This window comes from Equus caballus, chromosome 7 (assembly GCF_041296265.1).
Source record: "Equus caballus isolate H_3958 breed thoroughbred chromosome 7, TB-T2T, whole genome shotgun sequence".
NCBI classification, from domain to species: Eukaryota; Metazoa; Chordata; class Mammalia; order Perissodactyla; family Equidae; genus Equus; species Equus caballus.
The window spans coordinates 35636369-35651947 of NC_091690.1; the positions used below are offsets into that span (position 1 = coordinate 35636369).

Sequence of the window (15579 nt, forward strand, 5' to 3'; positions counted from 1 at the left end):
TTACCATAAACCCTAGCACTATAGCTAGTGTCGTTAGTGCCACAGTGTTAGTGGGATTTTAGTTTTGAATCCTACATAAAATAACTCCAAGACTGAAAAGGCAATTTATTTATGAAATTTATTTTCTTATATAAATTATGTATTTCTCTGGGCAGACAGCCTTCACCTTATTGCACTAATAGCACATCTGTAATACCAAGCTACAGGACAAGTCTGAACAAGAGGTTTGTACTCTCCAACGTAGCACTTGTCTACCAGGCACTGTAGAGAGGAGGAGGAAAAGCCAGGATCTGCTCAGGAGGGGAGAACAGGGTGGGGGAGGGGGCAACGCGTATACCCTTCTGACAGTTGGTTTTCTCCCTGGAAGGGAACATGCAAAGCTTACATCTGGATTCTGGGCGTGGGCAAGTTGGAAGGCTGAGAAGCCCAATGGCAACACTGCAGCCCAGCTCCCTTTATATCTGAGAGAAGCGAGGACTCATTTGTAACAAATCATTCTGGCCTAGCTGATGCTTTGGGAAACGAGGATGGGGTTATTATCAGAATTAGCAGCAATTAAGAACAGGCTGTACACTGCCAGTGTGGTGGGTGTCATCCTGGCCCCAGGGACCTGAAAGCTATATATCCTAGGGAGAGGTGCCACTCAAGACCCAGAGCTGGCTCTGGAAGTCTCTTGATGTAATGAAGCTGGGACTTTAATCTGCTCATTATGCTCAGAGGTCCCTATGACCACACTAATTAATTAGCAAAGCTCTGGTGTTGGATCTTCCAACCATTGGTCAAAGCTGTAATGAGACCGAGTCTGTAGGCAGAGTGAAGGGGAATGCCTGAGTAGGAAGGGGAGGACCATGGGGGAGGGGCAGTGGGCAGTGACTGTAACATGATTAGGCCCTCCGTGCAGATGGAGGCTGGGCTGAACAGGGAGTGGGGTTAGGAGGAGCTGCAAGCCCCTGGAGCTCCTCTCACTCTGCCTTTGTACTATGCTGAAGACAAGATGCTCATACTCTAAAGCACGTCCTTGATACGGGAATAGGGGCTTGGGGGGAAGCGATGATTTGGTATTGGGCAAGAGCCACATTAAGCCTTCATGAGGGCAGCCACCACAGCCTTGGCGTTGAGACTGCGTAGGTCACAGTAGGTCTGGCCAGTGCCCACAAAGACGATGGGTTTGCTTGTGATGTAGGTCATAGAAATAGCAGCTCCCACCTGAAGTGGAGAAAGGAGATACCAGTTGACTCACTTCTTTTCACTTCCTCAGTAACAAGTAGCTCTGGAGCCAACATAGCCTTGTGGCCTCAGCTCCCTTGTGAAGGATGGCCATTCCCCTTCCCAGTCTCACTTTGTCCTGTCATCCATATTTACCTTGTCATCAATGGTATCAAATTTGGTAAGGACAATGCCATCAATGAGCCGAGGTGTTTGAGCCATAGAATGGTCAGCCAAGGCTCTGTTAAACTTGACCTGGAAAGGAGAAACGTGAAATAAGTATGAGAAGCACCTAACTGGCCAAAGTGGAGGTTGGAAAGGGAACCAGGCCCTAGCCCTCACCAGCTGGTCCACGGCCTCGTTGCCTACTAAGGCCTCCCCAACAAACAGCACCAAGTCGGGTGTGTTGACAGTAATGAGCTTGGCCAGGGCAGTCATCAGAGGGGCATTGTCTTGCATGCGGCCAGCTGTGTCCACCAGCACCACATCGAAGCCTTGGTTACGTGCTAGAGAGATAAAAAGTGGTCAACTCAGAACTCCTGGACTGTCACTCATGGTCATTTCCAGCTTCCTCTCAAGAAGTCCTAGCCTGACTATATTGAAAGCCTGTCTGTTTACTTTCTTGGGCTCTGGATCTGGCTACAAGGTAGCATGAGAAAAAATCTATGCTTGGCCATCAAGTATATTCAGGGAAAGGATGGCAATAAGATAAAGATGACCAAATAAGTGGTTTCTTCACTTGGGATATGTTAGCATTGCCTGCAACACCACCTAGTGCCCAAAAGCAGAGCATGGCAAGTCACTAATCCTGACATGAGCACTAAGTCGGTGGTAGAGTAACCCTGATTTCTCTGCAAATCCCAAGAAACCCAAGGAGGAAAGGGGCCCAGACAACTCCCACGCTTTCTGTGAACTGTACCAAAGGCAATGGCTTCCATGGCAATGCCGGCAGCATCCTTGCCATAGCCCTTTTCAAACAAGTACACCATGGTGCGGCCACCGTGATTCTCGGGGGGGTGCAGGGCACTCAAACGCCGGGCGTGTGTGCGCAGCTGTTCCACAGCCCCAGCACGAAATGTGTCGCAGGCAGCAATGAGGACACTGAAGCCATTCTCCAGTAGCCAGAAGGAAATCTGCAAAAGAGGCAAATAAAACTGTCACCTAGAGCCAGTGCTAAGACATGGAGAGTGAAGAAATGATGTCAGAGACAGGCTGGGGAACTGCACTTACCTTGGCGAGATTAGTTGACTTCCCCACTCCGTTAACACCACAGAAGGTGACGACGTAAGGGCGCTGATGACGCTGGGCATCCATGATATCCCGGAGCATGTCTACACGACGCTGTGGCTGCAGAATCTGCACCAGGGACTCTTGGAGGGCTTGCTTTACTGTGGAAGTCACCGCTGAAATGGGGAGGAGAAACCCATTCATGAAACCCAAAGAATGTACTCCAGGAATGCCCACCACCTTTCTGACCTAAGGAAGCTAGGATCAGGATGATATTAGGATCTCGCCCCAGGAATCCACATCACATCTGGTACTGTCCTAAGCACTTGACAAGTATTAACTCAGTTAATCCTACCCATAACTCTTCAAGTCTAAGTTATGTCATAGAGGTTTAGAGATTAAGGAACTTGCCAAGAGTCAAGCACCTAGTCAGAATGGAGGTCAATGCACTTAGCCTCCCCGTATGCATAATGCCCCAAGCGCTTTCTGGTTTCAGGGGATACTTACTGCTGAAAGTCCCCATGACCTTCCCTTCCAACTTGTTGGCCACAGATTCACAGAGCTGGACTGCAATGTCTGCTGCCACATTCTTAGCTGAGGAGAGAGGGGGACAGGTGTCTGAGTGCCATGTCAACAGTGAACCACCCTTACAGTACAGCTGAGAAACTAGGTTCTACTCTCCACCATTCCTACCCCATAAACACGAGTCCAGCTGTTCCTCAGAACTTACCAATGAGATGATCGCGCATCTTGTCCAGCACAGATTCCATGTCTTCACGACTCAAGCTCTTGGAACCCACAAGGCCCTTCAGCATCCCAAACATGCCACCCAGAGTCCCCTTGGTAGCACTGCAGGCACAGGAGATTACAGATACACATAAAGCCAGCAGGCAGGAGTCAAGTCTCATCCATTCTGGAGCCACACATATCACCCACCACCTGAAATCCCCCTACCTAGGTTTGGTGGAGTTCTGAGTGGCCCCTTCATCATCTGAGCTGCTGCAGTCCAGATCCTGAAGCTGCCCCCCAGGCCCAGTCCCTCGGATCTGGAGGGTGTGGGGAAAGGAAAGAAATGGGATCAGGAACACTAACAGCTCAGAGAGGGGAAAACCCAGGAGTTACCCTTTCTACATTGCTCTCTTTGATTTGGGAAGCTCCAAATGTAATTTACCCCCTGGGTCAAAGAAATCAAAGGTACTGCGCCCACCCCCCAGTCTCCCCTTTCTCCCCAGTTTCTTCTTAAACCCTGTTGCCTCTTACCAAGCTGATGTCCTCAGGTGGGGCAACTTCTGGGGCTCCATTGGTGGTGGGTGTGCTATAATCCAAGACCTCCTTGTTAGCAGAGCCACCCAGTGCCCACACCCGGGGCGCTTTTTTGCCCTTGTCCTTTGGAGCATCTGACTTCCCGGGCTTGCTGCAAAGGGTTACAGCACAAAGGTTATGGTGGAGAAGCAGGAGAGGAAACATCAACCCAAGGGCCAGAGACAAGCACTCCCTTGCCCCCAACATGGCTAGTTCACAGTATTTATGACGAAAGTTAAAATGCTCACCTCTTCTCCATACCTTTCCCGTGCTTCTGAATGAACTCCTCTCTCTTCCTGCGTATCAGCTCCTCTTTGGAAAGTTCTACCCCATTCTCAGGCCCCACTGAGAGACCTGACTTTTCTGCAGGGACGGCTTTGCCAGTAGCCAAAGGGCCATCAGAGCCTGTTAGGACAAAAAGGACCAAATTCCAACATAACAGACAATGGGAAAAAGTCTTCCAAATCCTTAAGAGGAAACCAGGAGCAAACATCTTGGGGATCACAGGGACTGGGGATGACAGTGTGGGTGATTGGCATTTGAACAAGGGAGGTAAGCAATGACAAAGGGGAGCACAGGGAGTCTCACTCCTAAGTGCTACATTAATAACTTCTCATTCCCCAATATGTCCAAGGAGCTCAAACTCACCTTCCTTCTTGGCCCCCTTGTTTTTTTTGCTGTTCTTTGTTTTTTCCTTGGGCTTTTCACCCCGTGTCTCAATCATGGACCTCACAGGTTTCTTCGCCTTTTCAGAATCTTCAAATTTCTTCATAGTTGTGGGAGCACGGATCTTACTGCTCTCCTCTGCTTCACTAAAAAGAAAGGTCAAAGCCAGAGAAAGTACCGTCACACCCAGAGGACAATTAGAACTGGGCAGCAAATTTAGGAGTGTCTTTCAATACACAATTTACTACCCCTGAACTGCCCTCAGGAAGGAAGGGAGCTCATCAAGTTATGGACATTGATTTTGGAGAGCAGAGTCCTCTCACCGAAGGAGCCGCAGGAAGTCATTCTGGAAATCAAAAGTGCCATTCAATAGACTTAAAGCACTTTGCTGTTGGATCTCCGTGCGGTACTTGTCCCGAAACAGCCGGTGCACATCATCTATCAATTTATCTACGTACGTCAGTGTTAGGATCTTCTGAAAACCAACCTGTTTAGGGAAAGAAACCAAGCCAAGACATCTGCTTACAGGCCTGCCCAGAACAGAGGGAAGCCAACTCAGCCCAGGCCTCCAGAGATTGGCTGAGCCACCTGGCAGGTGTCCCTGACCTGAGGGGCAGCCAAGCTCTCTGACTGGGCCCAGGAGCTTCTTCCCTTCCCCCTCCACCCTCCCTGTCTTCTCAGTTACTTCATCACAGACACTGGGTGCAATTAATCAGGGTTCTCTTAATAATCAGGACTCTTTGAGAATGGAATCATTGTCCCCCTGAAATACTCCCACTTACCACAAACACCAGCTCAAATTGGTTGTCCAGTTTATACTTGAGTGTGAGCGCCTCATGGGTAAAGGAGTTGTTACCTCCCCTTTCCTGGAAAAAGAGTATGTCTCAGAGTTCAGACTATCTCCAGAGAACCCAGACTTGGGACCCTCCAGGATTACCTTTGGGAAAGAACCAGACATTCCCCCAAAGTCAAACCTGTCCCCAGTACAAGAGGATGCTGGGGCATTGCTCTCTAGCATTCCACCAGGGAGAAAAGGAGATACCAAGTTGGTGGGGAGGGGAAAAGAGGTGAGAGGGAAGGCAAGACGTGGGAGCCAGAAGGGAAGCAGACCCTCATATAAACAATCAGATCTACTAGCAGCTGTACACTATTTACAGTTTTTAAACGGTGTTTTTCACCCATTATCTCACCCAGACTTCCAAACAACAGACATGAAGCTGCTAGGAGTGAATGGAGGGAACGATGGGAAGTCTTAAGAGGCGCCGGAATCCGGCTAGAGTCCCAGAAAGCGGAGGGGGAGGGGGCGTCGCCGCAAAGTTGCGGGATGGTCTGATCCGGGCGGGAGAAAGGGGTGGAGTCCGGGTTACAAGTGAGCGGCCAGTCTAAGGGGGCGACCAGGGTGGGAGGGAGGCGCGGGATCAGTCGAGGGGGACTAGGGATCGGGTCAGAGGGACGAGCCCGGAGTTCTGACCGCGGGGGCGGTACCTGCAGCAACACGGAACGAATCAACGCGTTAACGGGCCCGGTGCATGAGTCGCTCACGCCCTGGAAGCACCAGAGCACAAGCCCGCCCTTGGAGAAAATGGTGAAGAAGTCGAGCATGGCAGCAGCGGGAAAGGAGCCGGGGCGGGCGCCGGGAACTCAGGCCGCGATCGCCGCCGCTTCCTGCTGCGCCAAGCGCGGGACACGTCACACCAGCAGCCCCGGAAACCAGCTCAGCCGCACTTCCGCTCAGAGCCGCGGGGTTCCCTCCCCCACTCCCCCAAGGGCGCGCAGGACTGACGTAACGCCTGGCTCGCCAATGGCGGCTGGGGGCGGGCATGGGCGGGGCTCTTGGGGAAGTCACGGGGAGACTGCCGCCTATGGCGCGGAGGGGCGGGGGCTGGAGGCGCCGCTGGCCAATGGGCGCGCTCGTCTAAACAACTCGCGGCGCGGAGCTGTGACGGCGGAGGGGACCGTATGTGGCATAGAATGCTGTCCTCGCAGGGGTGGCCCTCAGAGGGCCATGCTTCGAAGGGCGCTGCGGCTCGGCTTGGGCCGGGGCCTCTTGGGCCGGGGGCTAGGCACATGGAGAGGAGACTCTACTCTGGGTAAAGTTGAGGGCAGCGGAGGGTGTCGTGGTTCTGGGATGCCCCCAGTCTCCAGCTACAGGATTCAGGATCCCGGCCCACGCTGGGAAGACAGTGGGTCGGCTAGGAGAAGGGGGTAAGCTTGCCTGTAGAGCATGAGCAGTTGTATGGGTCCCAAGGTTGCCCTTCTCAGGTGACAAATGCCGGGTTGTTCTTTGCGTCAGCTTACCACGAGAATAATAGAGCCAAGCTTATTCATTGGTTGCACAGATGTCCATTAAGTCCTGCTCATGTGCAGGATGCTGTGCATAATGCTGTGGCCATGAAGGAGGGAAGAAGAGAGAGGATTCAGTCGGTGTATGTCCTAGAGGTGCCTAACGTGTAGCTGGAGAGGGAAAGCTTCAGTAGACCAGTTCAAGACTGGATAGAACCCAACTTGGAGAATGCCCAGCACTGCTAGTCCCCGAAGCTAGTGCAATTGTAGAAGTACATAGAGCAGGTGGGAACTGAGATCAGCCTTGAAGGATAATGTTTACTGGCTCAAGGAAGGTGTGTGTTCCACGTTCTGGAGAACTGAGCAAAGGTTAAAAGAAGAGTTTTGTTCTTCTGCAATGAACTAGCAAAAGCTAGCTAGATAGTTTGAGGAGGAGTATGAAACGTAGTGTGGACAGGTAAGGTAACCTCAGATCAAGGAAAGCTCCAAATACCACTGAGAAGAGTTTGAACATTGTATTGGAGACAGTGAGAAGACTTGGAGATTTGTGAGATAGGTGTGAAAGACAAAAAGATTCACTTATTCATGACACTTATTGAGCACTTAGGATGTACCAGGTATTGTGCTAGGCTTCAGTGGTGAAGAAGGTAAACATAATGCAGTTATCAAGCAATCACAAACTCCAAGTTGCAAATGTGTTGCATATTGCAAAAGAGGGGTTCACAGAGCTATAAGATAAAGTGACAGGAAAACTTGACATAGTCTAGCGGGTCAGGTAAGGCTTCCCTGAAAAAATGATAACCAAGCTGAGAGCTAAAGGAAGCAAGGAATTTACTAGGCAAAGATGGACACAGAGTTCCAAAGCAGAGAGAACACCTGTGTAAATTCCCTGTGTTGGGAGGAAATAAGGCGCCATCAAGGAACCAAAAGGGCAGGAGAGGGGGGTGGGGAGGACAGGGTGAACAGGAGCCAGATCACCTAGTGCCTCATGGGCCACGTTGCAGACTTTGGACTTTTATCCTTAGAGTAATCAAAAGCAATTGGAGGGTTTTAAGCAAGAAAGTATGTGATTACATTATTGTTTAGAAGAGGTCATTCCAGCTATGATGTAGAAAAGAAATTGGGGTGGGGGGAATTAGTGGGAACAGTTAGGAGGCCTTTGCATTAGTCTCGGTGAGATTATGGTGGTTTGATCTAGGGTGGTGGTGGCAGAGAAGGAAAAAAGGGAGAAATTGAGATATTTAGGAGGCAAAGCCATCAGAACTCGATAATAGATAAGACACCAGTGTAGGTTTGCTGGTCGTGATGGATATCCAGGATAAGGTGCCACTCAGAGGTACCATGTTTGAGAAGGTGTGCAGCTTAGGGTATGCCGGGACCTCTTCAGGAGCCTGGGGCATCCAAGTGGAGATGACAGTGCAGTTGAATATATGAGCCTGGGCCTCGGGAGAGAGAGCTCTGCGCAAGAGATAAATATGTGTAAGTCACCTAGCCTAGGGAGAGAGTATAGAGTGTTAATTTTAGGAAGTTGAATCTTGCAGTGCTGGGCATGAGGTATGAAAAAGAAGAGAGATTAATGGCATACAGACCGTGTAGCAAAGTTGTGGAACACTGCTGGTTGTGAGTTAACCTTATGAGAAGGATGACACTAGGGACTGCCAAATCAGTGTCAATTTAGCCCACCTTTTCTTGTGCCCATCCTCTGACCCCCCTACCACCTGGAAATGAAATGTATGGCCCTCTTTGACCATCACAGACTGGGATGGAAAGGTGTCCGACATTAAGAAGAAGATCCAGTCAGTCCTTCCTGGAGGGGCCTGGAATCCGTTGTATGACACCAGCCACCTACCCCCCGAACACTCGGATGTGGTGATTGTAGGGGGTGGGGTGCTCGGCCTGTCCGTGGCCTATTGGCTGAAGAGGTTGGAGAAGCGACGAGGTGCCATTCAGGTGCTGGTGGTGGAACGGGACTACACGGTGAGGTCTGGGGTAGGGCAGAGTCATGAGTGGGGCACGGACTCATATCTTATTGAGGGGTCTAGGGTCAAGGGAAGGGGAGGAAAGGAAAGACCTCAATCTATGGAGGTCCAAAGGGTAGGGACTGTACTTTGGGCCTTGTTGAGAAATAGTCTCAGGTTCTTCCTCCCTCAATCTAGGGACCTTTGGCAATAAGGTTTTTGCTTTTGAAAGCAAATTTCACAATGTTGGATTTTTTTGAGATCTCACAGTTCTAGCCAGGAGAACCTGCATTCAAGCTATAATTAACAGAGCTATCTCAACCCCCTTTAGGTCCCATTACCTCTAAGGTTTTTGTACTTTAGTTGTCCTATTTATCACAGCCAGCTAGCCACAACTCTTGCTGCTTTGGTCATATCCTTCTATTTTCCAATTAGTAGATCAAATGTTAATCTCCTGCCTATGCACTCCCAGGCCATGAGCATTTGGTATATCACAGCCCAGCCCTTTTTAGGTGACTAACCCTCTCTGATCTGCAAATCTGCTAGTAAGGATTTTAATAACTCTTGTCCTCTTTGGGCTGCTGGTTGACTTGCATATGGGTTTATCCACCTCAAGTCCTCTTAGATTATGAGCTTGCAAGTTGCACTCTCCTTTAACTTAAGCTGTATGACTCACAGCCTCCATTACAGTATTCTGCTCACATGGGACAGGGTACTGGTCTCCCTCAACTTCTCTTGTCTTTCCACAGTATTCCCAGGCCTCCACCGGGCTTTCTGTGGGTGGGATTCGTCAGCAGTTCTCGTTGCCTGAGAACATCCAGCTCTCCCTCTTTTCAGTCGACTTTCTACGGAATATCAATGTATGTGCAGTGAGATTTGGGGGTGGGGGTGGTGACCCCTCCTTTAGCCCAGAGAGAGGAACAGCCCAGCTGGCTGGGGGGAACAGGGAACAGGAGCAGTTCGGAATGAGGAGTCAGAACCCCTGGTTTTCTTCCCCGTGGTGGGGCTTCTTTCTGGGTTGGGGCACTGAGCCCAGGAGCTGTTGGTGAGGAAGCCAGGAAAGCTCTCCCTCCTTTCAGTCAGCTGCTTTGAGGAGCTTTTCTTTGCACACAGGAGTACCTGGCTGTAGTCGATGACCCTCCCCTGGACCTCCAGTTCAACCCCTCAGGTTATCTTTTGCTGGCTTCAGAGAAGGGTGCTGCGATCATGGAGAACAATGTGAAAGTGCAGAGGTGGGTGCCCGGCACGTCCTCTGAGCTGCTTCTCACCACGTGCGCACAGTCAGCTCCGGCACCAAGTCAGGAATGGGGGGGATGGAGTTGAGAAGACACGTCCGTCCTCTCTAGGAGCCCAGTCTCGGGAGAGACAGACACGCAGGCCTCCGGTACCGCGTAATGTAGACAATGCGCTGCTGCAGTGCTTCCTAAATTTACCGATCGTAAGAACCCACAGGCCATCCCAGACCTAATAACCCAGAATCTCTAGGGAGGGGCCCAGGAATCTGCAAACCTTTTATGTAAGGGCTGGAAAGTAAGCATCGGGGCCGGCCCGATGGTGCAGCAGTTAAGTGCACACATTCCACTTTGGCGGCCTCAGGTTCGCCGGTTCGGTCCCGGGTGCAAACATGGCACCGCTTGGCAAGCCATGCTGTGGTAGGCATCCCACGTATAAAGTAGAGGAAGATGGGCACAGATGTTAGCTCAGGGCCAGTCTTCTTCAGCAAAAAGGAGGGGGATTGGCAGCAGATGTTAGTTCAGGGCTCATCTTCCTCAAAAAAAAAAAGAAAGAAAGTAAGCATCTCAGGCTTTGCAGGCCATACACTCTGTTGCAGTCGCTCAACTTTGTGGTTGGAGGACAAAAGCAGCCATAGACAGAAATATAAATGAAGGAGTGGAGCTCGTGTACAAAAGCAGGCAGCAGGCTGGGTTTGGCAGCCCTGCCCTAAGTGATTCTCATGATCAGCCAATAGTGGGCATCTTTAACACTCTACGAGTCTCACTAGTGACACCAAGTAATGTCCTAAATGCATTACAAATATCAACTCATTTAATCCTCAGAATATCCCTGTTGTACACGTGGGGAAATGGAGGCACGGCACGCTAGTGAGAGGTGGTGCTGGGGGATTCGCAGTCTGGCTCATGAGTGTATTCTTTTAGCACCTATGTTGCTGCCTTTGGAGGACAGAGCTCCAGAGGAGATAGTTGTGCTGGTGAACAGGATTGTACTAGAATGTGGACAGGAAGGCCATTCCAGGCAGGAGTGGAGGGAACAAAGTGACTGTGCTATTGTGAAAGGACGTGAAATGGGGATGACAAGGAGTATAATGGCCACAGGGAAACTAGGTTTAGGAAAGGAGAGAAGGGTCAGATGCTGAAGAGCCTTGACTAGGAGGCTTGGTCTTCACCCAGTCAGCAAGGAGGGAAAATTGGGAGTTGGGGACAGAGAAGTGACACGAATGAGGTGAATCCCCACTTGTGCAGCTGGGGTCCGTACTTCTCCCTCTCTGCACACTCACCTGCTCTAACACATGTATATATACCCACACATTTCTCTCAGGCAGGAAGGAGCCAAAGTTTGTCTGATGTCTCCGGAGCAGCTTCGGAACAAGTTCCCCTGGATAAACACAGAGGGAGTGGCTTTGGCATCTTATGGTGAGGCTTGCTTGCAGAGGGGCTCAGGGGTTGAGGGGTGCCTCAGTACCCCATCGCCAAGTCAAGGAGTAGTGCTTCCTTCCTGGCCAGCAGGGCCTCCTCTGAGCCAGGCTAGCTGTCTGTTCTTCTACAGGATTTGACTCTGGTGCAGTTGGTCACCATGACTTTCCCCAGCTTGCAAGCCCTAAAGAAGAATTGGGGGAGCAGGAAATACAATAGGAGAGGAAAGTCCCAGTCCCTCTTCATGAGTCCTCTTTTTCTCAACTCAGGGTTGGAGGACGAAGGTTGGTTTGACCCTTGGTGTCTGCTCCAGGGTCTCCGGCGAAAGGTGCAGTCCATGGGGGTCCTTTTCTGCCATGGAGAGGTGACACGTGAGTCTGAGGCCCATGCCCACTGCTTGTTTCCTCTGCCAGCCAGGGTGCAGGCCTAGACTGAGTCTTCCCTTCACTCACAGGTTAAGCAAGAGCTGGTGGGAGAAGGGGGTTCTCCCCTGATGGCCGGTCCCAGGCATCCTCACTCTAGCTCCTGACTAGGCTTCTGTGTGACTCATGATCTGCCCAAATATTTCAGCGCTCTCCTGGCCTGAGTGCGGCCAAGTTCATCCCGGTTACTCTCTATTTGCTTCAGTGTCTGTGGGAAAGCTCCCGGCCTTCCAGCTTTCTTCCTTATGAAACTAGTGGGATCCCCATCTCCTTCCTCTTCAAGGCCTCAAGGGCCCATTTTGTTTTCTTTTTCCTACAGGTTTCATCTCTTCATCTAACCGCATGGAGACTGCAAGTGGGGAAGAGGTGACTTTGAAAAGGATCCATGAAGTTCATGTAAGTTCCTAGCCTACCTAGACATCTTCCTTACCAAAGTGGAGGGACGAGAAAGGGAATGACTGTCATTTCTGTGGGTAAACTAAGGCTCAGGGAGAATGTACCTCTCATGGTGCCCAGTGTGTGAGCCAGACCCTCCCCCACCCCCCACTCTGGTGCCTGCAGGTGAAGATGGACCGCAGCCTGGAGTACCAGCCTGTGGAGTGTGCCATAGTGATCAACGCAGCAGGGGCCTGGTCTGGGCAAATTGCAGAGCTGGCTGGTATCGGGAAGGGGCCGCCTGGCACCCTGCAGGGCACCAAGCTACCTGTGGAGCCGAGGAAAAGGTGACTTCCCCCAGGGCAGCTGAGGTTGGTGAGAGAAAGAAAGGAACACAAAAGTTTGTTAAGTGTGTGTGCAGGGGAGAGGGGTGTGGGTGGGTTGCTATCTCCCCCTTCCTAACCTGCTGGTTATGGCAGGTATGTGTACTTATGGCACTGCCCCCAGGGACCAGGCCTGGAGACGCCATTCGTTATAGACAGCAGCGGAGCCTATTTCCGCCGAGAAGGATTAGGCAACAACTACCTGGGCAGCTGCAGCCCCACTGAGGTAAGCTGAGTGGGGGCTGGGAAGGAGATAGACCACTTGTCATTACAGTCAGGCTGTTTTGGAGGGCCCAGTGCTGTTACTGATGTTACTGTTTGAATTGGGATCTCTTCTCCCCATTCCCTATCTGCTGAGGAGATTGATTAAAGCTGTCAGTGAGGTCTGGGTCTGCCGTTGTGTCCCAGGCAATATAAACCTGTCCCCAGCTCTCACCCCAGGAGGAGGAACCAGACCCAGGGAACCTGGAAGTGGACCATGGCTTCTTCCAGGACAAGGTGTGGCCCCATCTGGCCCAGAGGGTACCAGCTTTTGAGACTCTGAAGGTAACTAGCAGACAGATGACACTGCAGCACAACGGTCCCCTTGGAAAGGCTGTCCACTGCCTCACTCCCTCCACCCCACAACTGCTAATGACTCTGTTGGTCTAAGGACCCATCCCATCAACCCCCTCAGCAGTGGTAGAGGGGACCGTGTGCTGCCCCCTGGCCAGGAGTGAGGGTGGAGTGATTTGGCAGCCTTCCTGAGAACCCCAGTGTCTTGTGCACCCGCAGGTTCGGAGTGCTTGGGCTGGCTATTACGACTACAACACCTTTGACCAGAATGGCGTGGTGGGCCCCCACCCACTAGTCGTCAACATGTACTTTGCTACGGGCTTCAGTGGCCATGGGCTCCAGCAGGCCCCTGCCGTGGGACGAGCTGTGGCAGAGATGGTGCTGGAGGGCAGCTTCCAAACCATTGACCTGAACCCCTTCCTCTTCAGTCGCTTTTACTTGGGAGAGAAGGTCCAGGAGCACAATATCATCTGAGCCCGTAAGCTCTTCACTGCGCCCCACTGCCCCATCTGTCACCCTTGGCTCTAATTCTGGCCTCCCATGTTCACATCCTCACTGCTGGATTCCCCCCAGCACCATGCTAAGGTCTCCTCCACCCTCCTCTGCTCTCATCCAGGTCAACCTGCCCCCATGTGGCTGGGCATGCAGGCAGACTGCAGACTCTGAGGTTCTGCGCCGGAGGCCCAGGCTAAAAAGAATGATGGCATGGGATCCTAGGACTGATCCCTGACCCAGGCTGCTGCCACCCACCAAGGTAGTCCAGCTGGACAGAACACCTCAGAGCTCCTGAGGACCATGGTCCAAGACTGGCTCCTTCCTAGTGCTGACCCAGAAAGATGGCCTCTGCCCCTCTTGGCAAACCCCAACAGAACCAGGCAGGGAGCACTCTGGGGCAGCTTGGCCCAGATTTACTGACATGTCTACCTTGTTTATCAATCAATAAATGTGATTAACTCCTTCCTTCCAGTCTTCTGTCCCTTCCTCTTGTCACCTCACAACAGTTGCTTTAGGGCACCCACTAGCCTTTGATCCCAGGTTGGGAGGAGCACAGCCTCTTCCTCCCAGGAGTGTTCTTAAATCCTAGGCATCAGGTATCTTGTGTGCAAGCTAGTGCCGCCTTGTCCCAAGTTCCTGCAGGGCTTTGGTTGTAGAGGGAAGGGATGTGTGCGTTCATCTATTCAATGTTTATTCAGCTCCAACTCTTGGTCAGGCCCAGGGCTACATGTTAGAGATATACCAGCAGGCAAAGCAGAGTATATGTCCTCCCTGGAGTGTTCTTATCTGCCCAGCCCCGCGCCCCTGGATGAGACATAGTGCGGTCCCTGCAGTGCAGGGGACAAGCACAGGACATGGACACCTCATCCTGGCTGGGCATTTCTCCATGAAGCTTCCCAGGGAAGTTGACCTCTGAGCTGAACCCAAAGGATGAGGTTTGACAAAGTGAATGCAGGGCGGTGTAGGGAGGAGAGCAAAAGGGGGGTGATTCCAGGCTGAGAGGAAGCCCAGGACCAAGAATTAGCAAGACCCAAAGGACTGCAAGTGATTTGTCCTCGTTAGATCATGGAGTGAGAGACAAGGGGAGTGAGAGGTACAGTGGGCCAGGGGCGAGGAGCCATGCTGTGGAGCTTGGAGTTTATTCTGTGAGCAGGGGACCGCTGAAGAGTTTTCAGCAGGGAAGCTCCATGATCAGATTTTCCTTTTAGAAAAATCACCCTGACTGCCTTGTGGAGAACAGATTCTGATGTCAAAGCAGGAGGCCAGATGGGAGGCTGTCCCTAAAGTCCACATGGCAGAGTCAACGGAGCCTGCACTGTCATGGCAAGAAGCACGTGGATCTAGGAAGCAAGAGTAGCAACAAGAGATGGGGTCAAGTAAGACTCCCAGGTTTCTGGCTTGGACAACTGGACGAGTGTCATGCCTTTTGTAGAGAGGAGGAACACAGGGAGGAACAGTGTGAGAAACAAAATAAGGGGGCCTGTAGGACAATGGGGAAAGATGTCTGATAGGGGCTGAATTAATTGTTGTGGCACTCAGGACGATCTGGGTGTAGGTAGAGATGTGGACATCATGGAAGAGGATGGCATCACCTGGGGAGGGTAGAATAGTGGGGGACCAGGGCAGGGAACTGAGGGAACCCCACCGACAGTTACGGGATGAACCAGAGAAGACAATGCTGAAGAGGTGGCCAGAGAGGCAGGAGAAAAGCCAGGAGAGGAAGGTGCGCAGGAGCCTAGGGCAAATGGTCAGTGGTATAAATGCACACATGGGCCGGGATCCAGGACCAAGTAGGTCAGTGGGGACCTCAGGGAGAGTGTTCCAGGAAGAGATTACCTCAGTGGGGTTTGAGGTGTGGACAGTTGTTCAAAGGGAGAAGTGAGTGCGAGTAGAGACAGCCAGTAAAATGCCCAATGCCCTTCAAAAGTGGCCTTTGGGGAGCAGAATGAAACATAAAAGATGGAGGCGGGCCTCTGATTATCAGCTGGGTGAGGGGGAGGGCAGAGAGGGCAGATGTGCTGCCCCCCCAGAGCTGACATTAGAAGCCTGTGGGGGT

The 15579-nt window shown here is 51.7% G+C and overlaps 2 protein-coding genes across 15 annotated transcripts; one reads left to right on the top strand and one right to left on the bottom strand.

Moving 5' to 3' along the window:
* Window positions 1-104: 104 nt before the first annotated feature.
* SRPRA (SRP receptor subunit alpha) lies at window positions 105-6184 on the bottom strand. The gene is made up of 14 exons (XM_001505096.7): window positions 5887-6184; window positions 5184-5267; window positions 4725-4888; window positions 4384-4547; window positions 3984-4140; window positions 3694-3847; window positions 3388-3479; window positions 3164-3282; window positions 2941-3027; window positions 2437-2609; window positions 2126-2339; window positions 1549-1712; window positions 1363-1461; window positions 105-1206 (listed from the first exon to the last, which is right to left on the bottom strand). The coding sequence occupies exons 1-14, from the start codon at window positions 6001-6003 to the stop codon at window positions 1078-1080; spliced, it is 1917 nt and encodes a 638-aa protein (XP_001505146.3). The 5' UTR covers window positions 6004-6184; the 3' UTR covers window positions 105-1077.
* Window positions 6185-6186: 2 nt separating this feature from the next.
* FOXRED1 (FAD dependent oxidoreductase domain containing 1) lies at window positions 6187-13988 on the top strand. Of its 14 annotated transcripts, none has more exons than XM_001502385.6 (12): window positions 6187-6491; window positions 8441-8661; window positions 9392-9502; window positions 9756-9874; window positions 11199-11293; window positions 11563-11664; window positions 12035-12111; window positions 12277-12437; window positions 12570-12699; window positions 12915-13019; window positions 13248-13506; window positions 13645-13988. In XM_001502385.6, the coding sequence occupies exons 1-11, from the start codon at window positions 6203-6205 to the stop codon at window positions 13500-13502; spliced, it is 1665 nt and encodes a 554-aa protein (XP_001502435.3). In that variant the 5' UTR covers window positions 6187-6202; the 3' UTR covers window positions 13503-13506; window positions 13645-13988. The 14 variants fall into 14 exon arrangements, with proteins under 14 accessions (XP_001502435.3, XP_070129975.1, XP_005611751.1 ...); XM_070273874.1 differs by having other exon boundaries at window positions 6228-6491; window positions 11203-11293; XM_005611694.4 differs by having other exon boundaries at window positions 6233-6491; window positions 12903-13019.
* The last annotated feature ends 1591 nt before the right edge of the window (window positions 13989-15579 follow it).

Coding starts and splice junctions, on each gene's coding strand:
- SRPRA (XM_001505096.7), bottom strand. CDS start 6,003: ATGCTCGACTTCTTCACCATTTTCTCCAAGGGCGGGCTTGTGCTCTGG. Junction 5,268..5,886: donor TTCGTTCCGTGTTGCTGCAG/GTACCGCCCCCG, acceptor CTCTTTTTCCAG/GAAAGGGGAGGTAACAACTC. Junction 1,207..1,362: donor TTGATACCATTGATGACAAG/GTAAATATGGAT, acceptor TCTCCACTTCAG/GTGGGAGCTGCTATTTCTAT.
- FOXRED1 (XM_001502385.6), top strand. CDS start 6,203: ATGGCGGCTGGGGGCGGGCATGGGCGGGGCTCTTGGGGAAGTCACGGG. Junction 12,438..12,569: donor CCTGTGGAGCCGAGGAAAAG/GTGACTTCCCCC, acceptor TGGTTATGGCAG/GTATGTGTACTTATGGCACT. Junction 12,700..12,914: donor GCAGCTGCAGCCCCACTGAG/GTAAGCTGAGTG, acceptor CTCTCACCCCAG/GAGGAGGAACCAGACCCAGG.